The 25,189-nt window shown below is 40.9% G+C and overlaps 1 protein-coding gene and 1 non-coding gene across 2 annotated transcripts in view; one reads left to right on the plus strand and one right to left on the minus strand.

Moving 5' to 3' along the window:
* The first annotated feature begins 2,711 nt into the window (after window positions 1-2,711).
* The window catches only part of TRMT2B (tRNA methyltransferase 2 homolog B), a 35,611-nt gene continuing 13,133 nt past the window's right edge, over window positions 2,712-25,189 (plus strand). The window contains 6 exon segments of the mRNA XM_032390084.1: window positions 2,712-2,998; window positions 3,701-3,755; window positions 6,516-6,587; window positions 6,589-6,651; window positions 7,490-7,589; window positions 8,597-8,667. Coding sequence (XP_032245975.1) covers window positions 2,733-2,998; window positions 3,701-3,755; window positions 6,516-6,587; window positions 6,589-6,651; window positions 7,490-7,589; window positions 8,597-8,667 — 627 coding nt within the window. The 5' untranslated portion in view covers window positions 2,712-2,732.
* On the minus strand, window positions 21,973-22,076 carry LOC116623179. Its single transcript, XR_004297689.1, has one exon. It is a non-coding gene; the product is annotated as a U6 spliceosomal RNA (small nuclear RNA).

Genomic DNA, 25,189 nt, shown 5'->3' on the forward strand with positions numbered 1-25,189 from the left:
AACATGAATTTGCTTTTTTTTTTTTTTTAAGATTTATCTATTTGAGAGAGAGAGAGAGCACGTGTGAGCAGGGGGAGGGGCAGAGGGACAGAATCTTCAAGCAGTCTCCCTGCTGAGCACAGAGGCCAATGCAGGGCCTGATCCCATGACCCATGAGATAATGACCTGAACCAAAACCAAGAGTTGGATGCCCAACACAGTGAGCTACCCAGGCACCCCTGAACTTGCTTTTTTTTCCTCTTTTTTATTTTTATTTTTTAATTAAATTCTTGATTTAGAATTGATTTAGAATTAGATTAGAATAATAGAATTTTATTAAATTCTTGATTTAAATTCTTTATATGTTCAATTTAATTAGTTTCAGGGGTAGAATTTAGTGATTCATCAGTTGCATATAAAACCCAGTGCTCATTACTTCAAGTGCCCTCCTTAATGCCCATCACCCAATTACCTCTTCTCCCTACCCACCTCCCCTCCAGCAACCCTCAGTTTGTTTCCTAGAGTTAAACATCTCTTATGGTTTGCCTCGCTCTCTATTTTCATCTTATTTTGTTTTTCCTTCCCTTCTGTTCATCTGTTTTGTTTCTTAAATCCCACATATGAGTGAAATCATATGGTATTTGTCTTTCTCAGACTGACTTATTTCACTTAGCATAATACCCTCCAATTCCATCCACGTCATTGCAAATGTTAACATTTCATTCTTTTTGATGGCTGAGTAGTATTCTGTTGTATATATATACCACTCTTCTTTATCCATTCATCTGTCGATGGACATCTGGGCTCTTTCCATAGTTTGGCTATTGTGGACATTGCTGCTATAAACACTGGGGTGCATGTACCCCTTCGGATCACTATGTTTGTATCCTTTGGCTAAATACCTAGTAGTGCAATTGCTGGGTCATAGGGTAGCTCTATTTTCAAATTTTTGATGATTCTCCATACTGTTTTCCAGTATGGCTGCATCACTTTGCATTCCCACCAATGGTGTAAGAGGGTTCCCCTTTCTCTGCATCCTCGCCAACATCTGTTGTTTCCTGTGTTGTTAATTTTAGCCATTTGGACTGGTGTGAGGTGGTATCTCATTGTGGTTTTGATTTGTATTTCTCTGATGTGGAGTGGTGTTGAGCGTTTTTTCATGTGTCTGTTGGCCATTTGGATGTCTTCTGGGGAAAAATGTCTGTTCATGTCTTCTGCCCATTTCTTTACTGGATTTTTTGGGATTTTTTGGGTGTTGAGTTTGTTAAGTTCTTTATAGATTTTGGATACTAGCCCTTTATCTGATAAGACGTTTGCAAATATCTTTTCCCATTCTGTAGGTTGCCTTTTAGTTTTGTTTACTGTTTCCTTAGCTGTGCAAAAGCTTTTTATCTTGGTGATGTCCCAGTAGTTCATTTTCGCTTTTGTTTCTCTTGCCTTTGGAGACGTGTCTAGCAAGAAGTTGCTGTGGCCAAGGTCAAAGAGGTTGCTGCCTGTGTTCTCCTCTAGGATTTTGGTGGATTCCTGTCTCACATTTAGGTCTTTCATCCATTTTGAGTTTATTTTTGTATATGGTGTAAGAAAGTGGTCCAGTTTCATTCCTTTGCATGTGGCTGTCCAATTTTCCCATCATTTGTTGAAGAGACTGTCTTATTTTATTTTATTTATTCATTTGAGAGAGAGAGCAAGAGCACGAACAAGAGGGAGGATCAGAGGGAGAGGGAGAAGCAGGTTCCCTACTGAGCAGGGAGCCTGATGCGGGGCTCTATCCCAGGACCCTGGGATCATGACCTGAGCCGAAGGCAGATGCTTAACCAACTGAGCCACCCAGGCCCCCCTTGCTGTATCAGTTCTAGCAATTTTTTGGTAGAGTCTTTTGTGTTTTCTACATAGAGTATCATGTTGTTTGGTAAGAGTGACAGTTTGACTACTTCTTTGCTGCTTTGGATGCCTTTTATTTCTTTTTGTTGTCTGATTGCTGAGGCTAGGACTTCTAGTACTATGTTGAACAACAGTGGTGAGAGTGGACATCCCTGTCGTTGAACGTGCTTTTCATTAACCTCCCTATTTCATCTTTATTTCTCTACATAAAGCCTCCATCAGCTCACTGTTGCCTTCATAATAAAGTCCATATTTTATTCAGGCATTAAAGTTCTTCCAGATCTCACTTTGATGTAACTTTTCAACCTCATTTCCTCTGTTCCCCAAAATGAATTACTGTTTTAGCCAGACTGGTCTAGCCATCTGTTTCAGCTCCCTGCCATCCTTTAAGTCCTGGTGCAAGGCTTACCTGCTCTGGGAAGCTTTTCCTGAGCATTTGTCAGGAACTAAGCACATTGTGTTATTTATTGTCATCTTGTCCTGCATCTGCACTTGATCTTCTCAATTAGATTGTAATCTTGTGTGGCACGGTGTCTTGCACATAGTCTAGCACGTACTAAATAGTAGTTGACTGGTTGGTTTTTGGGTGGGAGGGTAGAATATAGAGAGGAACCAGCCATAGAGGTGTATCCAGAGTGTTGAACTCTTCCCTGGAGGACAATGAGTATATTTTCCTCATCTTTTTATTTTGGGAACCTAAGCCAGTACCTGACATGCAGTAATTCAGTTCCATTCAGCAGGCCTGCTTTTACCAAGTGTTGACTCTCTGCCAGGCAGTGTGCTGGGTGCTGAGCTTCTGTAAGGGTTTGTAAATGAATGAAGGGGTTTGGGAGTTGTGCTTCTGTTTCCCAACTTCTGTTTGTTCACCTTTCATGCAGGTGTTTCTGTGGTTGGCAGGGATTAAAAGAAGAGTCCCAATGCATAGCCCGAGATGTTTCCTCTCCAGGGTGGTTCTCCTCCCCAAACCAGGATCGTTCCCCTGGTGTGCCACTAAGCCTCTGGGTTGGTCACAGCCCTTTCTGGGCTCAGCATGTGAGGGAAACTTCACCGACGTGATACCCAAGAAGTGTCAAAGAGGACAGAAAAGTCAGAAGAAACCAAGCCGTGTTGGACCACTTGATGGTTCCTGGCAGGAAAGGTAAGACCCAGGTGGATATTGTTTCCCATTAGCAAGTCTGAATCTCTGGGTCTCCTAAAATTCTGTATTCCTGTTGTAACTAACATGGCATTGCAAGGGATCAAGGGGGCGCCTGAGGTAGGATACCCAGGGCAAATTTGAAGACACCTGAAGAATGTTGGTGGAAATGCTTTGTGATGGCAGAAAATATTCTCCTTGCCTCTAAGTGTGTTTTTCACAGAAATGAGATATTAAACTGGGACCTTGTCTCTATAAAGGCCCAGGGCAGGTATGCTGAAAACCAGGAATCCAGAGAGCGATCAGATGGCTTACAAATGAATAGTCCCGTTGCAGCCATGCAAACACAAATATACCTCATTTTATGCAACAAATGTATTTTCTAAATCAAATTATATTTTAAAAGCATTAGGGAGGTGAGCTATTTAAAGGAACCCAACAGTGAAGCCTTTTGTAATATGATTAATTACCTCCTGATAAATCTGGATTTTTCTTATATTAAGTTTGCCCATCTGTTCTGCTTTGTTAAGTAGACAGCACCAAAATGGGCTCTTCTCCCAGACTGTATCTCCCCAGGGGCATGAGAGTTAGGTTTTCTGAATAAGTAAAATGCCAGAGAAAATGGTGGCAGGAAGTACTTATGCATAGTAGGTGCTCAGTACATATTTATATAATGAATGAAGTGCCTGAACTATTTTTTTTAAGGCTGGCTGATGTTGTGACGCCACTCTGGAGGCTGAGCTATGAGGAACAGCTCAAGGTTGGTACCCAGCTTACGTTTTCACTCCCCAGTTCCATCAGGGGGAATGGTGCCAGACTTGTAGGAAGCTTGACTGGACAGCTCTACCCAGATCCCCCAACAGGTGCTTAAAATCAATATGCTAATGAAAAGCTTTTTTCTTTTGTTTTTTTTTTTTTAAAGATTTTACTTATTTATATGAGAGAGAGAGAGAGAGCATAAGAGGGGGAGGGTCAGAGGGAGAAGCAGACTCCCTGCTCAGCAGGGAGCCTGATGCAGGACTCAATCCTGGGACTCCAGGATTATGACCTGAGCCAAAGGCAGTCGCTTACCAACTGAGCCACCGAGGTGCCCTGAAAAGTTTTTTTCAAATGTATTTAGTTTTTCACATTAACATATACGGTATTATTAGTTTCAAAGTTAGAATTTAGTGGTTCGTCAGTTGCATACAACACCCAGTGCTCATTACATCACATGCCCTCCTTAATGCCCATCACCCAGTTACTCCATCCCCCCCCACCTCCCCTCCAGCAACCCTCAGTTTGTTTCCTAGAGTTAAGAGTCTCTTATGGTTTGTCTCCCTCTCTGGTTTCATTCTAATTTTATTTTTCCTTCCCTTCCCCTCTGTTCATCTGTTTTGTTTCTTAAATCCCACATATGAGTGAAATCATATGGTATTTGTCTTTCTCCGACTGACTTATTTCGCTTTGCATAATACCCTCCAGTTCCATCCACATCATTGCAAATGGCAAGAGTTCATTCTTTTTGGTGGCTAAGTAATATGAATCTGAAATTTTAATATAATATGAATTTAATGTAATATAAATCTGAAACTTTACACCTGTTACGTCTTCCAAACTCTGGAGACATACCGGGAAATGCCTGTTTCCTTTCTCCCTTGCTTTTTTGTTATTCTCTGTATGTGTGAATAGCAAGTACTCTTGCTGCTTTATACATAGCTGCACTTTCCAACCCGGTAGCCACTAGCTACATGTGGCTATTTGATTTTAAATACAGTCAATTCTGCTGTAATGCTTGTTTTAAAAACACAAATTTGTTCCAAGGAATTGATAGATTAAGGAACAATTTGAACATAATGCAAATTTCACGTTGGCTTAGGAGTGATTTTTTTTTTGTCCGCGAGAAACACCAGATGAAAGAAGCAAACTACCCAGCAGAACCGAGCTGCATAAGAATGCATAAAATGAACACGCACACGTGCCTCAAGCATTTACGGGTTCCCGCAGTTCACTGAGTGTGGTTTGAGCCATGCTCATCCATGTCTGCTGCTAGATCTTTCTGTGTGTGACACATAACCCTCCTTTCACCACTTCAGGATCATTCCCAAGTGGACAGCCACTTCCACAAGCCATCCTTATTGTAGTATCTATCTATAAATTTCTTAACCTTTTATTTTTTTTATTTTTAATTTTTTATTATTTTTTAAGATTTATTCGAGAGAGAGCGCGCAAGCAGCGGGAGGGGCAGGGAGGGGGAAGCAGGCTCCCCACTGGGCAGGCAACCTGATGTAGGACTCGATCCCAGGGCCCTGATGCAGGGCTCAATCCCAGGACCCTGAGATCATGACCCGAGCTGCTTAACCAACTGAGCCACCCAGGCGCCCCATTTCTTAACCAGTGAATGTGGAAAACTGTATTACCCTTTTTGTTAGGTTCCTATCCTTTCTATGTGTGATCCTATAAAGTTTTGGAATGTGTGTGCCTAACCCCATTTTTCCCATGAGCCCTGTGATTTTTTTTTTTTTAATTTTAATTCCATGGGGCGCCTGGGTGGCTCAGTCGGTTAAGCGTCTGCCTTGGGCTCAGGTCATGATCCCTGGGTCCTGGGATCGAGTCCCGCATCGGGCTCCCTGCTCCGCGGGAAGCCTGCTTTTCCCTCTCCCACTCCCCCTGCTTGTGTTCTCTCTCTCGCTGTGTCTTTCTCTGTCAAATAAATAAAATCTTTAACAAAAAAAATAAAATAAATTTTAATTCCAGTATAGTTAACATACAATATTAAATTAGTTTCCAGTGTACAGTATAGTGAGTCAACAATTCTATATATTAGTGCTCATCAAGATAAGTGTACTCTTAATGCCCTGTGATTTCTTTCATGTGATTTTGCATAGCATAGTGTAGAAATGCGTATGTCCTGATACAGCAGAGGCAACTAACTATATACATTAACTAAAGTTAAATGAGATTAAAAAATCAGTTCCTGGGGCGCCTGGGTGGCTCAGTCGTTAAGCGTCTGCCTTTGGCTCAGGTCATGATCCCAGGGTCCTGGGATCGAGCCCCGAGTTGGGCTCCCTGCTCGGCGGGAAGCCTGCTTCTCCCTCTCCCACTCCCCCTGCTTGTGTTCCCTCTCTTGCTGTGTCTCTCTCTGTCAAATAAATAAATAAAATCTTTAAAAAAAAATTCAGTTCCTCTGTCACATGAGCCTCATTTCAAGTGCTCATTAGCCACATGTGGCTAGTGGTTACCGTATTATATGGCATATAATACCAACATAAAACATTTCCATTATCACTGCACTGACCTATAGCTTGGGTGTTCAATCTGAAAGATCGGTTAAAATGAAGAGCTTACACAAGAGCTCACTTTTGACCTTTCTCCCAATACCTTCTTAGGTCTATTGCTGTCCCATCATTACGGGTTCCTTATCTGCTAAGACCATGACCCAAGAATCTGTGGGACAGCCTTCTCTTTTCCTCTTTGTTTTCCATTTTTCGAGGTGATACTGCATAAGTCTCTTTGTTTCATTACATATATTCTTTTGCAGGTGAAATTTGAAGCTCAGAAGAGAATTTTACGGAGACTAGAGTCTTACCTCCAAAAGCTCAATGGAGTCAATTGTGACAACATCTGCACCCAGAGCTGAGGGGCTCTCTTGTCTTCTCCATCCTATTATACCCTCTGTAAGCCACTACTTCCCTATCCTTTATCTACTAAGTCCCCTTAATAGCTAATAATATCAGCCAGTACCTACTGGGCACTTTCTGGGGACCAGGCCCTGTGCTAAGTGATTAGCATGCATCATTGTCTAGCACATTGTCTGTGCTAAGTGATTAGCATGCATCATCATTGACTGTTTATAGTCACCCTGAGGGGTAGGCACTATTGTTTTACAGATGAAGATGTTGAGGTTCAGAGAGATTAAGTAATTTGCCCAAGGACACACATTTAGAAAGTGCCAGAGCTGAGGTTCACACTCAGGTCTATTTGATGCAAAGCTCACTTTCTCAACCACTACGGTATTACCTCTGTAGAAAGATTTCAGACTTTGGAAACCGAATGAGGCCTCAGAGAGGCAGAATTTAATTTATGGCAGAGGTTGGCAAACTATGGCCCTTAGGCCGTATCTGTCACCCACCCCTGCTTTTTTGTAAAGTTTTATTGGAACACAGCTGAGCTTGCTTGTTTATGGATTGTCCCTGGCTGCTTTTGCACTGCATGGCAGAGTTAAGTAGTTGTGACAAGGACCATATGACTTGCAAAGCCTAAAATAACTTCTTATCTGGCTCTTTACTGAGAAAGTTCGCTGACCCCTGCTTCACAGCAAGATTGAAACTCCTTTCCACTGTGGAGTGCCTGTGGAGTGTCTTGACCTCAGCTATGGACTTTCACAAATGCCATACCTTCCAAGAAAGTGCCATTTATTTGTCCTCATCCAGAGAACATTCTTACGTTCCTTTTATTGCTGTTCTCTTTGGTTTCATTTGTCCTATTGTGCTTCTCCTGCCCTGCCTTCTCCAGCCTGTCATCAATGGCTACCGAAATAAGTCCACCTTCTCTGTGAACCGAGGTCCAGATGGCAATCCGAAGACCGTGGGGTACTACCTGGGAACTTGGAGAGGTCAGTTGAAGGCCATGACTAGTAGAAATAGCAAACTAAAGGCTGAGAGGAGAAGGAAGGTATAGGAACAGTGTCGGGGGAGAGGGGTAGAGAGGAGTGGAAAATATGGCAGCCTTGAAGAAGTCTTTGATGCAGAATGTGATCACAAAGTTAATTTTGGATGCTTTTCGGTGGGTAGTCATTGTCACATAGCACTAGGAATCACAACTTTCACCCTTTCTTCCTCGAAAAGTCATATGCCTGAGCCCCAGTTAGCACTTAGTAAATGTTAATGTTGTTGCCACTGCCCACTCACCATTGTCGTCATCATCATTTTATGCTCCTTTTCTGTACTGGGAGAAGTCTCCTCTTTATTAGAGAGTCGCCTTTTCTATTTCATATCTCCATATCCCTGAAAACTAGACTTTCTGTGATAAATCTGCCTTAAAGTAATTGGTAGAGGAGGTGAGCAGTGGTAAGGGAGTTCACAGTGGTGTATTTCTGAGACTTAATCCCAGTACCCATTCCCAGATTCCATTCCTGAACTTTGCATTTGCCCATTTTCAATAAATCCACTTGAAAAACCATCATTTTATATTAGTCACACTGTTTAATACCCATATGCCCTAAACTGCAGTTCATTAGGGCAGGCACTTGGCTTTTTCCCCACCGTGTGCTGAATTAAATGAGTATATGACGTCAGTGTTCTATTATTCAGTAACAAAAACAAAACCCATTACATTTTATTTCCCTCTTAAAATCTGAACAGAAAGCAGATCTTGTCATATTGGTGCATTTGAGGCATGAGAGAAAATATTGCAGGCTAGCTCTATGCTCTATTAAGAATCAGCTTCGAAATGGCTAGACCAGGAAACAGGTTTTCTCTGAAAAATGGCCTTGAGCTTGAATTAGGTACTTCTTCAAATCTGAGTATGCCTCTCTGAAGGAGGGTATTTGAATGGCCAGACATTTCTAAATAACCTTTCATCAAGAAAACCATATAAAGCAAATTCGTTTTCTTTCTTTAGACAGAAGCATCGTCTGTGTACGGTCTAACCATCTGAAAAACATCCCTGAGAAACACAATCAAGTGGCACAGGTAATGAGAAACAAGGACTGGTTGAAGATAACCCTAGACATTGCAGTCTGTAATAGTAGTGTCCCTGACATTTTAATAACAGAGCGGCCCCTGGTGCTATAGGGGAGGAGGGGCTCTGTTCTGAAAGCATACCTTGTAACACGGAGAGAACATTGCTGGTGTTTCATTTCAGGGACGGTGGAGAGCAGGAGAGAGAACTTCATCCATTATTGCCCATGTCAGGCATCCAAGGAATTTAATAGGAAGGAAGTATTAGGAAAAAGAGGTACCGGTGAGGGCAGTCTAACAGGTGACAAGTGTCTGAAATATTTGGAAGGCTAGTGTTTTCGGCAGAACAGAACTGAGAAGTATCATGGGAGATGTAAGTGGTAAGGCATCTACATCATGAGGTTGGCCTGTAAGACATTTTTATATCCTTCTTTCTTCATGCACCTACTATTTATTGAGTGCCTGCTATGTGTTGGGCACTGTGCCAGGTGCTGGGGATCCAATGATGACTCAAATAGGCATGGTCCCTGCCCTTGTGGAACTTAAGAAAACAAGTCAAAAGCCTTGCTCATGAGGACTGAACAGCACTCGCAACTGACACTCTTGTTCCCTGTTGGTTCTTACCAGCACCCACCCTCCTAATGATTTAAGTTCCTGACACTTGGGTGGTGCCTTCTAATAGGACACATCCTGACCTCTAGGATTTCGCTGCTAGGATGCAACTTCCTTTGTAGAATTGTTCTCCAGAAGTCTTCCTACATGGGCCTCATCAGTTTCTTCTCCCATTCTCTTCAGTGACTTCTCTAAACCCTTACCTCTCCTCAATTCCCTACCCCATCACTTCTACTCTTGCCCTTAGCAGATGATTGTACCTCATTCTTCCCTGAAAAGTTAAGGGTATCACATGAGAATTCTCTGAGCTTGTTCTCCTAACATCTACCAATTCCACTGAAATCTTATCCCTCCTTTCCTCCTATTTCAGTGAAAGAGGCGGTTGGTCTTCCAACCTTCCTATCCTTCCTTGAAACACCATGTTGGACTCATCTCCTCCCTCCTTTAGATCTTTGCTTCTTCATTACATGCCCTCTTTCTCCTGTTTCTGTACCTCCTTCCCTATGACCCCTATTGGCTCTTTTCTTTAAGGTCATAAACATTAAATAGCTCCCATTAAAAAAAACTCATGGTTCTTCTGCCCTTAACACCCCATAGAAATTGATCTTGTCAAAGTCATCAGTGATTCTATTTTGCCAAATCCAATGGAAACTTTCCCTAACTTACTCAACTTTTCTCTGCCTTTGACACCACTTATTTTTCTTATTTCCTTCCTTGAAACATTTTCTTTGTTTGCTTTCTGTGATTCCTTTCTCTGATGGTTTTCCTCCTATCTTGCTGGCCACTTCTAAGTCTTTCCCATGGGATCTCTTTCTCCTCTCCTTTCCTACTGTAAGTGTTGGTATCCGCCAGGACTCTGTCCTTGACCTTCTTTTCAGATACATTCATGGGAGATTGCACCCAAGTATAGTTGGTGACTGGAATGACCACCTACAAATTGATAACTCCTAAACTTATATTTGCATTCTGGTTCCCTCTTGAGCTTTAGGAGGTACATTTCTAAAAGGCTATTGAACTTCCTCACTTAACTGGCCTACAGATTCAAATCAGCACTGCCCTAGATCAGGGTTTCTCAGCTTCTGCCCTACTGACATTTTGGGTTGGATCATTTTTTGTTGTGTGGAGCTGTTAGGTGCATTATAGGACTTTAGCAACATCCCTGGCCTCTACCCACTACGTGCCATTAGTCGTGACAACCAGAACTGTCTCCAGATGTCTCTTGGGGGGGGCACAGTTGCCTCCAGTTGAGAAACACTGCCCTAAACCAAATTTATCCTCTTCCCTTTCAGAATATGCTTCTTTTTTCTCACCTTAGTAAATGGTAGCACCATGTACTAGAGACATGTCATCCTAGACTCCTCTGTCTTAATCCCCACCTTCCTCCTCAGCCACATCTAATCAGTCTCCAAGTCCTGTCAGTTTTCCTTCCTAAAAATACCTTGCCTCCCCCTCTTCTATTTCCACCACCATTACCACCACCACCATCACTCAATTCCAAGCTACCATCTTCTCTTGCCTAAACTATTACAGTAACCTCCAAACTGGTTTCACTAGTTCCAACCCCTTACCTTGGTTTATTCTCTACACTGCATGCAGCCAGAGGTGTCCTTAAAATGCAGATAAAATCATACCACAATCTTGCTTAAAATTCTTCAGTAGTTACCCAATAGCTTTTAGAATAAAGCTTAAATTTGTTATCTTTGCACTGACAGATCTTCATGAGAAGGTCCCTAGCCTCATCTTCTGCCACATCCTCACCTGCTTTCCTCTTTCCGTTCGTATGGAACGCAAGTTATCCTACCGAGCTATCTCACTCCTGCCTGAGGCTGTTCTTTCTCCACAGTGCCCTCACTCTTCTCCCCCTGGCTTCTACTTACGTTCAAAGATTCATTTCGAACATTAGATCCTGTAGAAAACCTTATCTGATGCCTCAGTCTGATTAGGGAGTCCCCCTTTCTGTACTCTAGTCTAATCTCCCATTGCTTATCTCCTGTTGTTGCATTTGTTACACCATATTGCATTGTTGTGCATTGATTGGTGCTTCCCACATGAGACTGGGAGGTAGCAGCTGGATATTATTTAATTTTGTAGCCCAGCACTTAGCATAGATTCATACACATAGTGGTGCTCATCAAATGTTTGGTGAATGGATACCTCTTTGCAATATTTACCCAAGTTTCCAGCCCTTCCAGCTTCTATTGGGCAAATTGTTTACCCTACACATCTATCCAGAGGAATTCCTTTTCCCTGCAAAATTTGTACTGGGACCTAAGATCCAATCCAGTAGGTACTCAAATATAGGCCAGATGCTGACTGTAATAAAAATAATACCTTATGTATAGGTTGGTTGTTTTCACTTCTTTAATACCTTCATTTCTCTTTCCCTGTTCCTGGTAGTGACAGTCCATTCCATTACGATGATAGGATAACCCTAGTTTGCCCTGATTTGAGGTTTAAATATCTACTCTTGAGTCTTGAGTCAAAATATGAATTTTATGGGAGCTGACAGCCAGAGCACCAAGACCTAAGAAGCAGTCTATAAATAAAATACTATCAAAAAATACAAGTACATAGTTTTAAAAGTCAAATAGTAGTAATAGGTTAGTAAGGAAAAGTGATGTTTCTCTGTCCTACCGTTCCTTGCTCTTGAGTCTTGCTTTCTAGAAACCACAGCATTTATTTTAGCTATTTCTTCTGATGTTCTGTATTTCTTTTATTTATTTATTTATTTATTATTTTTTTTAAAAATTTTATTTATTTATTTGAGAGAGAGAGAATGAGAGAGAGCACATGAGAGGGGGGAGGGTCAGAGGGAGAAGCAGACTCCCCGCCGAGCAGGGAGCCCGATGCGGGACTCGATCCAGGGACTCCAGGATCATGACCTGAGCCGAAGGCAGTTGCTTAACCAACTGAGCCACCCAGGCGCCCGATGTTCTGTATTTCTAAATAGTACATTATTCTGATGTATTTTGCTTTATCCAAGTTACATATTATTTGTTGACTTACAGTTATGGCATATAAGAATTTCTCTCCCTTACTTTGTTTTTCTTCCCAAACTACCCTTCTTCTATTTTTATAGCACAATTCTTGGTTAAATTAATATTTAGTGTTTCTATTGTTATGACTATGTAGATATTCATTCCTGAGCCAAGTACGTGTACTAAGATTTTATTTTCCTTTATTGTACAAATTTTCCTTTCATTTTATATTGTGAAAAATTGTAAACATATAAAAGTAAACAATGGTGTAACGAACCCCATATACCCATTCCCCAGCTTCAAAAACTATCAGTATGTGTCCAATCTTATTTTATCTATACTCTCACCCACCCCACATTCCACCAACACGTTTGGATTAGTTTGAGGCAAATTCCAGACATTGTATCATATAAAATGTGAAACTTCAGTGTGAGTTCTAAAAGAAAGAACTTAATTTTTTAAACATAACTTCATACCTTTATTACATCCAGAAATAAACATTTATCCCATAATATCAAATATCCAGTAAATATTCAGGTTTGACACCGATGTATCACATAAATGGTTTGAGTTTTATAGGTGGTTTGTTCAAATCAGGATTCAAACAAGGTATGCACATTGCATTTGATTAACATGTCTCTTCATTCTCTTTTCATTTGTAGGTACCCTTCCCTCTTAATTTTTTTGTCCTTGCAATTTATTTTTTGAAGAAACTGGTTGGTTTTCCTGTGGAAATTCTTATTCTGGATTTTGCTGATTGAATTCTCATGATGTCATTTAATGTTCTTCCTCTGTCCCCTGTATTTCCTATAAACTGGTAGATCTAGATGACTAGACTCAGATTTAACTTGAGGTGAGAATATTTTTAACGTGTATATGTCTGATGGGCTCTTTTTCGGTGATGTTAAGTTTGAATTGTGGATTCAGTGTCATCAGCCTGATCCACTCATTAAAAAATTTCCTGTCAGGTTTTCACCTAATGGTTTTCGCAGTCATTGGTGATCATTACCTAGTCTATCATGTCTTCATTTGTTAGTTAGAATTCTTCTAAAAATAACTTTTCCTTATCAGCTATTTGGTTACCCTGATGTACTGATATAATCAAGACAGGGTAAATCCTTGGTTCTTTCACCTTCTTCAAAAGATAATCAGTTAAATTTGTTTGTTTCAGCATCATGAAATCATGGATTTTTTTTAAAAGAGTTTCTTTATTTTGAGAGAGACAGCAAGAGAGCACAAGTTGGGGGGGTGAAGAACAGAGGGAGAGGGAGAAGCAGACTCCCCACTGAGCAGGGAGCCTGACACGGGGCTCAATCCCAGGACCCTGGGATCATGACCTGAGCCGAAGGCAGATGCTTAACCCACTGAGCCACCCAGGTGCCCCCAAATCATGGATTTTTAACATACTTGATATGTTTTAGTCCACTGAATTTACTATTATTTTTTGGTACTCAAATTGTTCTGTTTGTAGCCAATTGGAACTGCTTTAAGTTGTCTCAGCCTTAGGATGGCCCTAGTAGTTCTGGAATGATAAGGTATTTCTAGCACATCTAGTCTTTTCTGCCTGAGACTGGGAATCAACCATTTCTTCAAGGAATCCTTGTCTCTTTTAGTGGGAAATGGTATTTGGAAGCACAGTATGGGTGCTAGGGGTGCTTACTTATACTGGGTTGGTAATACTTCAAGCCCTTTCTAGTGGACAGAGCCAAGGAATATTTTCTTAAAGAGAAAATATTAGTTCAGAGTGATATATTAAAATCAAATTTGGAATGATAGAACTTTTACTGAAATTCTTTCATTTTTATATTTTTATCTTTTGTCTTACAATGAAAATTTGAGTCCTGACATTAACGTAATTATTTATTCTATTCTACTATATGTATATATATATATATCTCCTACTATATATATTATAATTTCAGAACATGAGTACCAATATTATTACCAACAACTGATAACTGAAAAGAGCTCAAGATTTATATCCAATTCCTTTTTGTCACATTATTGTGCCTCTTAAATACTACCTGTCTTTGTGGTTAAGCCACTAACTTGGAGTGCCTGGGTGGCTTGTAGGTTAAATATCCCACTCTTGATTTTGGCTCAGGTCATGATCTCACAGTCCTGAGATCAAGCCCCATGTCAGAACTGCCCCAAGCGCAGGGTCTGCTTGAGATTCTCTCCCTTTCCCTCTGCCCCTCCCCCCTACTCGCACTCTTTCTCTCTCTCTCTCTCTCTAAATAAAATCTTTTTTTTAAGACTAACTTGATACTTGATGCACAGGTTCTTTTTTACTTTTTTTATTTTGCTTCCTTTTAAATTTTAGGGATTGAGTTTTTTCAGTTTGATTAAATTTTGTTTTACGATTTTGTAAAGTATTTACATGGTTCCAAAGTCAAATCTACAAAATAAAGGTACCTTTATAGAGGTCTAGCTTTTATCTCTGTCCCTTCTACCCAGTTCCCTCCCTCCTTCTATAAGTAACAAGTTTTGTTTTTGCTTATTTTTTTTTAAAAAATAAGCTTTTCTTAGCTAAAATATGGACCCTGTTCTACACCCATTTTTTTTAAAACAATTTTTAAAGGTTTTATTTATTTATTTTAAAGATTTTGTTTATTTATATGTCAGAGAGAGAGAGAGCACAAGCAGGAGGAACGGCAGAAGGAGAGGGAGAAGCAGGCTCCCCACTGAGCAGGGAGCCCGATGCGGGATTTGATCCCAGGACCCTGGGATCATGACCTGAGCCGAAGGCAGACACTTAACCAACTGAGCGACCCAGGTGTCCCTTTAAGATTTTATTTTTAAGTAATCTCTATATCCGATGTGGGGCTCAAACTCACAACCCTGAGATCAAGGGTTGTACATTCTATTGGCTGAGCCAGCCAGGTGCCCCTGCACCTGATTTTTTTCATGTAATATTGCACTTCATTTTTTAAAAAGATTTTATTTTTTTTATTTGAGAGAGAGCGAGAGAGAGTGAGGGAGAGAGAGAGCAGGAGAGCATGAGCGGGGGAGGGGCAGAGGGAGAGGGAGAAGCAGACTCTCCGCTGCTGAGCAGGGAGCCCAGTGCAGGGCTCCATCCCAGAACTCTGGGATCATGACCTGAGCCTAAGGCAGATGCTTAACCGACTGAGCCACCCAGGTGCCCCTGCACTTCATTTTTTTTTATAGCTGCATAGTCCTATTCAGTGTGATGGATTTTTATAACTTTTTATTGGCATGGATAATTACCTCATTTTTCCATTGGTTTAGTTTTCTGTGAACCTATTGCTAATTTTTTTCCCCAAGTACTCGAAGAGCTCTGTCAAACATTTATCTGCCTTCTCCATATGCTCAACAACTTGAGTTCAGTTTTTTCCCTGAAGACCTTTTTCTTGGAATCTTCCATCCTAGGCTCTCAGGGTCTTTTGCATGGCTATTATCCCAGGACTCTTTTTGCTACTCTCCTGTCTTCCTTTTTCCTGTCTTTCCTTTCCCATTTGGCTGGAGTATAGCCTCCATTAGATTCCTGAGGAAGTGTGCCTGGAGGTAAAGTTTGAGTCTTTTCATGTCTATAAATGTCTTTTCTTTCCTGACATATGACTGAAACTTCTAGATTTCTAGATTTGGGTTTGAATAACTTGCCTTTATAAATTTGAAGATATGGTTTTGTCATCTGGCCACCAGTGTTGTGTGAGTCTAAATGCTACTTTAAGTCCTGATCCTTTGTAGGTAATTTCTCTCCTCTTTTTCTCTAGAAGCTTTATCTCTTTATCTCTGAAACTTAATGACCCAGTGGGCCTTTTTTTTTTTCATTCATTGTGGTGGGTACAAATTAGGACTTGCCAATCTGGAAGCTAATACTTTCAGATGTGGGAAAGTTTCCTGCATTATTTCTTACCTCCTTTCCCCCATTTTCTATATTTTCCTTATATCTCCTATTATTTGAATTTAGGACCTCATGGATTGAGTCAGTAATCTGCTGCTCATTCCTCTTCTATTTTCTATCTCTGCCCTTTTGTTTTCCTTTCCGTGAAATTTTTTTGATATAAAAGCCAACATCTTAGGGGCGTCTGGGTGGCTCAGTCGGTTAAGCGTCTGCCTTCGGCTCAGGTCATGATCCTAGGGTCCTGGGATCGAACTCCACATCGGGCTCCTTGCTCAACAGGGAGCCTGCTTCTCTCTCTCCCTCTGCTGCTCCCCCTGCTTGTGTGCTCTCTCTCTGTCAAATAAATAAAATCTTAAAAAGAAAAAGCCAACATCTTTATTGAAATTTTTTGCTATCCTACCTTTAAATTTCAAAAGATTTTTCTTGTTCTCTGATCCTTTTGTATAACATCTTGTTCTTTTTTTTAGTAATATAAGTAATGTAGTGTGTGTGTGTGTGTGTGTTCGTGTGCGTGTGTGTATGTATTTTTTCTGTTCTTTGAATTGTCTGTTCCTTCAGGAATTTTTTTCCTGTTTTGGTCATTGTCTTACACAGAGGAGACTTTAACCAAACAGCTGTTGATACTTGACTGATTATTCATATTTAAGAGTGAGGCCTTAAAAACCTGATTGGCAGTTCAGTTTGAGTGTGTTTGTTGATTCTTGGCTTTATGGCTGGTGATTATGTAATATGTTTGTCTCAGGTGATCTTTACCCTGGAGCTATTCAGTTTCTTGAGTGAATTATCTCCAAGTTTCCTGCCTGGCTGCTGGCCTTTTAGAATTGAAGCGTGGGAAAGGGGTGGGATTCCTACCATTTAGAATGCAGGCTTACATGGAATCTTCCTATTTCCACACCTCTGTCACTCTAACAGTGTCTGGTATCTCCAAATTCAGTGCTTTTGTGGGTTCATTTTCTCCTGAGAAAAAGATCTCCAGTCTCTTGCTACAGGAAGATGGATGTTCTTGGTAGGATGAGGATATTTACCAGTTTTGTGTCTAGACTTTCAATTACACCCTCTTTTTAAAAAAGATTTTATTTATTTATTTGAGAGAAATTGAGAGTGCACAGAGGGAAGAGAAGAGGGAGAGGGACAAGCAGACTCCATGCTGAGCACGAAGCCCCATACAGGGCTCCATCTCAGACCCTGAGATCATGACCTGAGCCGAAATCAGGAGTCTGAGGCTCAACCGACTGAGCCACCCAGGCTCCCCCACACCTCCTTTTAAGCCTTGTGCCTTACTGGCACCTTCAGGTTTGAGCCTTCCCAGGGTTGTATGGAGCAGATAAGCCTTATATCTCATCAGGTCCCCCTTTATAGGCAATCTGGATGTAGTTTCCTTCATCTTGCTTCAGTTATCACTTCAGTCTGCTTTCCATCTTCTATGACTTTAGTTTTGCTCTTGTCTATCATTATCTTTGTTCTCCCTTTCATTTATTAATTCAACAAGTGCTATTGAGTACCTACAAGTGCCAGGCACTACTCTTCTTGGTGCTTAGAATGCAATAATGAAGGAAATATCCTTTCCCTTGTATAAACTTACATTTTAGTCAGGGAGATAGATTTTTAGAAAACATAATAAATTATATGGTATGTTTGAAGGTGATAAGTGTCGCTATGGTATGAATGTTTGTGTCACCCCAAATATCATATGTTGAAATCCTAACACCCAAGGTGATAGTATTAGGGGGTGGGGCCTTTAGGAGGTGATTAGGTCATGAGGGCAGAGCCCTCATGATTGGGATTAGTGCCCTTATGAAAGAGACTCCAGAGAGCTAGCTTGTCCTTTCCTCCATGGGAAGTTACAATGAAAAGATGGTTGCCAGGGAGGAAACAGATTTTTGTTAATTTTTTAATTTTTTAAAAATTTAAATTAATTAACATATAGTGTAATATTAGTTTCAGAGGTAGAGTTCAGTGATTCATCAGTCTTATATAATACCCAGTGCTCATTACATCAAGTGCCCTCCTTAACGTCTGTCACCCAGTTACCCCATCCCCCCCACTCCCCTCCCCTCTAGCAGCCCTCAGTTTGTTTCCTATGATTAAGAGTCTCTTATGGTTTGTCTCCCTCTCTGGTTTCATCTTGTTTCATTTTTCCCTCCTTTTCCCTATGCTCCTCTGTTTTGTTTCTTAAATTCCATATATGAGTGACATCATATGGTAATTGTCTTTCTCCGATTGACTTATTTCGCTTAGCATAATACCCTCTAGTTCCATCCACGTCATTGCAAATGGCAAGATTTCATTCTTTTTGATGACTAATATTCCATTGTATATATATAACCACATCTTCTTTATCCATTCATTTGTTGATGGACATCTGGGCTCTTTCCATAGTTTGGCTATTGTGGACATTGTTGCTGTAAACATTGGGGTGCAGGTGCCCCATCTGATCACTACATTTGTATCTTTGGGGTAAATACCTAGTAGTGTAGTTGCTGGGTCATAGGGTAGCTCTATTTTCAACTTGTTTTTTAAGATTTTATTTATTTATTTGAGAGAGAGAGAGAATGAGCAGTGGGGAGGGGCAGAGGGAGAGAGAGAGAGAGAGAAGCAGACTCCCTGCTGAGCAGGGCATCCGATGTGGGGCTCCATCCCAGGACTTGGAGATCAAGACCTGAGCTGAAGGCACGTGCTTAACTGACTGCACCACCCAGGCGCCCCTATTTTCAACTTTTTGAGGAACTGCCATACTGTTTTCCAGAGTGGCTGCACCAGCTTACATTCCCACCAACAGTGTAAGAGGGTTCCCCTTTCTCCACATCCTTGTCAACATCTGTCCTTTACTGACTTGTTAATTTTAGCCATTCTGACTGGTGTGAGGTGGTATCTCATTGTGGTTTTGATTTGTATTTCTCTGATGCAGAGTGATGTTGAGCATTTTTTCATGTGTCTGTTGGCCATTTGGATGTCTTCTTTGGAAAAATGTCTGTTCATGTCTTCTGCCCATTTCTTGATTGGATTATTTGTTCTTTGGGTGTTGAGTTTGATAAGTTCTTTATAGATTTTGGATAGTAGCCCTTTATCTGATATGTCATTTGCAAATATCTTCTCCCATTCTGTCAGTTGTCTTTTGATTTTGTTGACTGTTTCCTTTGCTGTGCAAAAGCTTTTTATCTTGATGAGGTCCCAATAGTTCATTTTTTGCCCTTGCTTCCCTTGCCTTTGGTGATGCTTCTAGGAAGAAGTTGCTGTGGCTGAGGTCGAAGAGGTTGCTACCTGTGTTCTCCTCTAGGATTTTGATGGACTCCTTTCTCACATTTAGGTCTTTCATGCATTTTGAGTCTACTTTTGTATATGGTATAAGGAAACAGTCCAGTTTCATTCTTCTGCATGTGGCTGTCCAATTTTCCCAACACCATTTGTTGAAGAGATTGTCTTTTTTCCATTGGATATTCTTCCCTGCTTTGTTGAAGATTAGTTGACCATAGAGTTGAGGGTCCATTTCTGGGTTTGCTATTCTGTTCCATTGACCTATGTGTCTGTGTTTGTGCCAGTACCATACTGTCTTGATGATTGCAGCTTTGTAATAGAGCTTGAAGTCCGGAATTGTGATGCCGCCAGCTTTGCTTTTCTTTTTCAACATTCCTCTGGCTATTCGGGGTCTTTTCTGGTTCCATACAAATTTTAGGATTATTTGTTCCATTTCTTTGAAAAGAGTTGATGGTATTTTGATAGGGATTGCATTGAATGTGTAGATTGCTCTAGGTAGCATAAACATTTAAATAATATTTGTTCTTCCAATCCATGAGCATGGAATGTTTTTCCATTTCTTTGTGTCTTCGTCAATTTCTTTCATAATTGTTCTGTAGTTTTCTGAGTACAGATCCTTTACCTCTTTGGTTAGGTTTATTCCTAGGTATCTTACGGTTTTGGGTACAATTGTAAATGGGATCGATTCCTTGATTTCTCTTTCTTCTTTCTCATTATTAGTGTATAGAAATGCAACTGATTTCTGTGCCTTGATTTTATATCCTGCCACGTTGTTGAATTCCTGTATGAGTTCTAGCAGTTTTGGGATGGAGTCTTTTGGGTTTTCCGCATAGAGTATCATGTCATCTGCCAAGAGTGAGAGTTTAACTTCTTCTTTGCTGATTCGGATGCCTTTTATTTCTTTTGTTGTCTGAGGCTAGGACTTCTAGTACTATGTTGAATAGCAGTGGTGAGAGTGGACATCCCTGCCGTGTTCCTGACCTTAGGGGAAAAGCTCTCAGGTTTTCCCCATTGAGAATGATATTTGCTGTGGGCTTTTTGTTTATGGCTTTTATGATATCGAGGTATGTTCCCTCTATCCCTACATGCTGGAGAGTTTTAATCAAGAAAGATGCTGTATTTTGTCAATGCTTTTTCTGCATCTTTTGAGAGGATCATATGGTTCTTGTCCTTTCTTTTATTAATGTGGTGTATCACCTTGATTGATTTGCAGATGTTGAATCACGCTTGCATCCCAGGAATAAATCCCACTTGGTCCTGATGAATAATCCTTTTACTGTACTGTTGGATCCTCTTTGCTGGTATCTTGGTGATAATTTTGGCATCCATGTTCATCAGGGATGTTGGTCTGCAATTCTCCTTTTTGGTGGGGTCTTTGGTTTTGGGATCAAGGTAATGCTGGCCCCATAGAAAGAGTTTGGAAGTTTTCCTTCCCTTTCTATTTTTTGAAACCGCTTCAGAAGAACAGGTATTAATTCTTCTTTAAATGTTTGGTAGAATTCCCCTGGGAAGCCACCAGGCCCTGGACTCTGGTTTGTTGGGAGTTTTTTGATTGCTGCCTCAATTTCCTTGCTGGTTATGTGCCTTTTCAGGTTTTCTATTTCTTCCTGTTTCAGTTTTGGTAGTTTATATGTTTCTAGGAATGCATTCATTTCTTCCAGATTGCCTAATTTGTTGGCATATAGTTGCTCATAAGATGTTCTTAAGATTGTATTTCTTCAGTGTTGGTTGTGATCTCTCCTCTTTCATTCATGATTTTATTTATTTGGGTCCTTTCTCTTTTCTTTTTGATAAGTCTGGCCAGGGGTTTATCGATCTTATCAGTTCTTTCAAAGAACTAGCTTCCAGTTTCATTGATCTGTTCTACTGGGTTTTTTTTTTTTTGGTTTCTAGTTCATTGATTTCTGCTCTGATCTTTATCGCTTCTCTTCTGCTGGGTTTAGGCTTTATTTGCTGTTCTTTTTCTAGCTCCTTTAGGTGTAAGATTAGCTTGTGTATTTGAGATCTTTCTTGTTTCTTGAGAAAGGCTTATATTGCTATGCTCTTCCCTCGAAGGACCGCCTTTGCTGCGTCCCAAAGGTTTTGGACAGTTGTGTTTTCATTTTCATGTTTCCATGAATTTTTTAAAAATTCTTCTTTAATTTCCTGGTTGACCCATTCATTCTTTAGTAGGATGCTCTTTAGCCTCCATGTATTTGAGTTCTTTCCAAATTTCGTCTTGTGATTGAGTTCCAGTTTCAAAGCACTGTGGTTTGAAAATATGCAGGGAATGTGAGGAAACACATTCTTGTAAGACACTGCATCTGCCAGCATCTTGATCTTGGACTTCCCAGCCTCCAGAACTGTGAGACATGCATTTCTCTTATTTATAAGTCACCCAGTTTGTGGTATTTTTGTTATAGGGGCCCAGCCAGATTAAAACAAGTGCCATAGGAAAAGTACAGCAGGATCAGGAGGATAAGAAATTCTAGGGTTGGAGGAAGCCTAGGTTGTAATTTTGTTGTTGTTGTTCTAGAACTTAAGTAAGTTTATTTAGAGAAGAGGTAGGGAGTTAAATCATGATTCTATAAGTAACAGATTTTGTCAGTGTTTATCCTTTGAGATGATAAAAATATGGAATGTTTCATGAATTTGTGTGTCCTTCTTGCACAGGGGCCATGCTAATCTCAGTATTATTTCAATTTTAGTATAGGTGCTCCCAAAGTGAGCATGGGTTATAATTTTAAAAGGGGTCAAGGTAGGCTTCCAGAAGAAGACAGTATTTGAATAAAGTAGTGGCTCTCAACTGGGGGGCAGTTTTGCCTTGCACAGGACATTTGGCAATATCTGGAGACATTTTTGGTTGTTATCACTGAGGGATGATTGGGCAGTGCTATTGGCGTCTAGTGTGGGTAGAGGCCAGAGATGCTGTCAAACGTCCCCCAGCACGTGGGACAGCTCCCCACAACAAAGAATTAGCCCAAAATGGCAGCAGTGCTGAGGATGAGAAACCTTGCATTTAAAACTTAGAGGCTGTGAGGGGGTCGGCTATGTAGAGGTCTGAGGGTGGAGCTTTCTAGGAAAAGAGAAAGCCCATCCTAAGATGGGAACGTGACAGGCTTTTTAGAGGAACTGAAAATAGGCCCAGAAGTGTCAGACATGCGGTAGGATGGTTAATAGGAGCAAGATTATGTAGTGCGTTGGAGGTCATTGTAGGGACTTTGGCTTTTATTCTGAGCCATTGGAGGTTTTGATGGACAGGATGTGTCATGATATGATTTGGGTTTCACAGAATCACTCTGGCTGTTGTGTTGTGTATGGATTATTGGAGGACAGGATAGAAACAAGGAGAGACCAGTTGGGAGGCTGTTGCAGTAATCCAAGTGAGAGATGATATAGAGCAGTGACAGTACTGGTGGAGATGGATGTATGTTGAATTGCATAACAAGGACGTCATTGGTGACCTTCACATGAACCATTCTGGTGGAGTGGTGGGGACCTGATTCTAGTGGGTGAATAGAAGGAGAGGAGTGAAAGGCAGTGAATATATATGGTTCTTTTGAGTTTTTCCACAAGGAGGAGCAGTGAAATATAACAGTGGCTGGTAGGGATAGTGGGGTCAGGAAGTTCCCTTTCTTTGTTAAAGGTGGGAGAGTAAGAGCTTGCTTATATGTTTATGGGAATGTTCTAGTAGTGAGGTAGGAAAATGATGGTGCAGGAGAAAGAGAAGGGAGAATTGGTGGAGTAATGAGCTTAAATCAGCTTGTGTCTTTTTTATTCCTTTATTTCATTTTAGTAGGATTTCTTTTAGAGAGAGAGTGCGTGCACGCATACATGCAGGGGCAGGGAGGGGCCAAGGGAGAGGGAGAGAGAGAATCTTAAATAGGCTCCAGGCCCAGCGCGGAGCCCAATGCGGTGCTGATCTCACGACCCTGAGATCATGACCTGAGCCAAAATCAAAAGTCGGACGCTTAACCAACCGGGCCACCCAGGGGCCCCCATTTTAGTAGGATTTTTAAAAGGAATATTCTGTTATTTTAACTAGAAGCCCTTTTGCTCATCATAGTTAGGCCTTGCTATATAGGAATAAGAGTTTCAGTCTCCATTTTATAAATGAAGAAACCAAGGTCTCAGTTCATACAGTGGCGGAGCTGTATTTCATATCTATTTACCATTATCTTTCAGGTTGGACTCAGTTTTTCAATTTCCTATCCTTCCGGGACCCCAGTGATCTTTGAATCTTGCTTCCAGAAAACATTGCTTTCCAACCAGCCAGTAACCAACAGTTGAACCGGTCTTTTTTATTAAAATCACCAACCTCAAAATTTGAAAAATATGTTCAGTGTAGTTAACCATATCTTATATTGCATGTTTATGACAGTATAGCAAAAGTGATGAAGTGCAGCCTTAGTTGATTTTACCCTCTCAGGCAGCACTTTTTTTTGGTATAACTTCTCCTTCCATGCATCATTTGGGGGTTTGTTTGAAAATACAGTGGAACTAGAACACACGTATTACAAAAATGAAAGGAGCTAGTAAATCAGACAGTGTGTCCTGTTGTGCTAGCCACTGGTTTGTGTTTGAAAAGTTTAGCTTTAAGGATTTTTGCTATCCCAGCTACTAAATCAGGATTGCATCTGACTTGTACTCACAAGGAGGAAATGAAGCATCCAGCTAAGCCATGGTGTAGTTGGTACCTGGTTATATGAAGGAATATAGAAATGATGGGTGTATATCAGGAAGTTAAAAATAAGAGTGGAATCATAGCAACCTAGTGCTGTATTAGGAGTTGCTTCCAGGAGGAATTCATAAAAATAGAAGATTATTGTACTTCATAGTGTACATAGAATAAATTGAGACTCTACATAGAAACACCTTTCCTGTTCATTCAGTCATACTTTATTTCAATAATAATTACTGAGCACCTACTATGTGGCAGACTAAGGATATAACTCTAAGCCTTCATGGAGCTTAGTGTTTGGAAAATACAATGGATAATATTCCTCTGTGAGGTTGCAGGGCAGGGATCCTCTTTCTTATATCACTGCATTAGTTTGCTAGAGCTGCCATAATAAAATATCACAGACTGGGCAGCTTAAACAACAGAAATTTATTTCCTCAAAGTCTGGAGGCTGGAAGTCTAAGATCAGGGTGTCAGCAGGTTTGGTTTCTTCTGGGCTTCTCACCTTGCCTTGCAGATGGCCACTTTCTCACTATGTCTTTACATAGTCTTCTCTCTGTGCACACCCGCATCCCTGGTGTCTTTTTGTGTGTCCAAATTTCCCCTTCTTATAAGGATAACAGTCAGATTAGATTAGGGTCCATCCTAACTACCTCATTTTAACTTAATCACCTCTTTAAAGGCCCTATTTCCAAATACAGTCACATTCTGAGGTGCTGGAGGTTAGGACTTCAACATACAAGTTTTAGGGGGACACAATTTAGCCCATAACCCTCTACCCGTTGGACCCCCAAAATTCATATTCTCCTTACATGCAAAGTACATTCACCCCTTCATAACAGCCCCCAGTTTTTTAAGCTCTACACCCAACATGGGGCTTGAACTCATGGCCCCAAGATCAAGAGTCACATGCCAGCCAGGCGCCCCCAATAGCCCCCAATTTTTTTTAAGTTTTTTTTTTTTTTTTAAGATTTCACTCATTTGCCAAAGATAGAGCGGGAGTGAGAGAGAGTGAGCACGCAAGCAGGGGGAACAACAGGCAGAGGGAGAAGCAGGCTCCCTGCCGAGCAAGGAGCCCAATGAGGGACCAATCCCAGGACCCCAGGATCACAGCTAAGCTGAAGGCAGACGCCCAACCGACTGAGCCACCCAGGCGTCCCCAGC

Source organism: Phoca vitulina, unplaced genomic scaffold (assembly GCF_004348235.1).
Source record: "Phoca vitulina isolate PV1807 unplaced genomic scaffold, GSC_HSeal_1.0 scaffold57, whole genome shotgun sequence".
Taxonomy (NCBI): domain Eukaryota; kingdom Metazoa; phylum Chordata; class Mammalia; order Carnivora; family Phocidae; genus Phoca; species Phoca vitulina.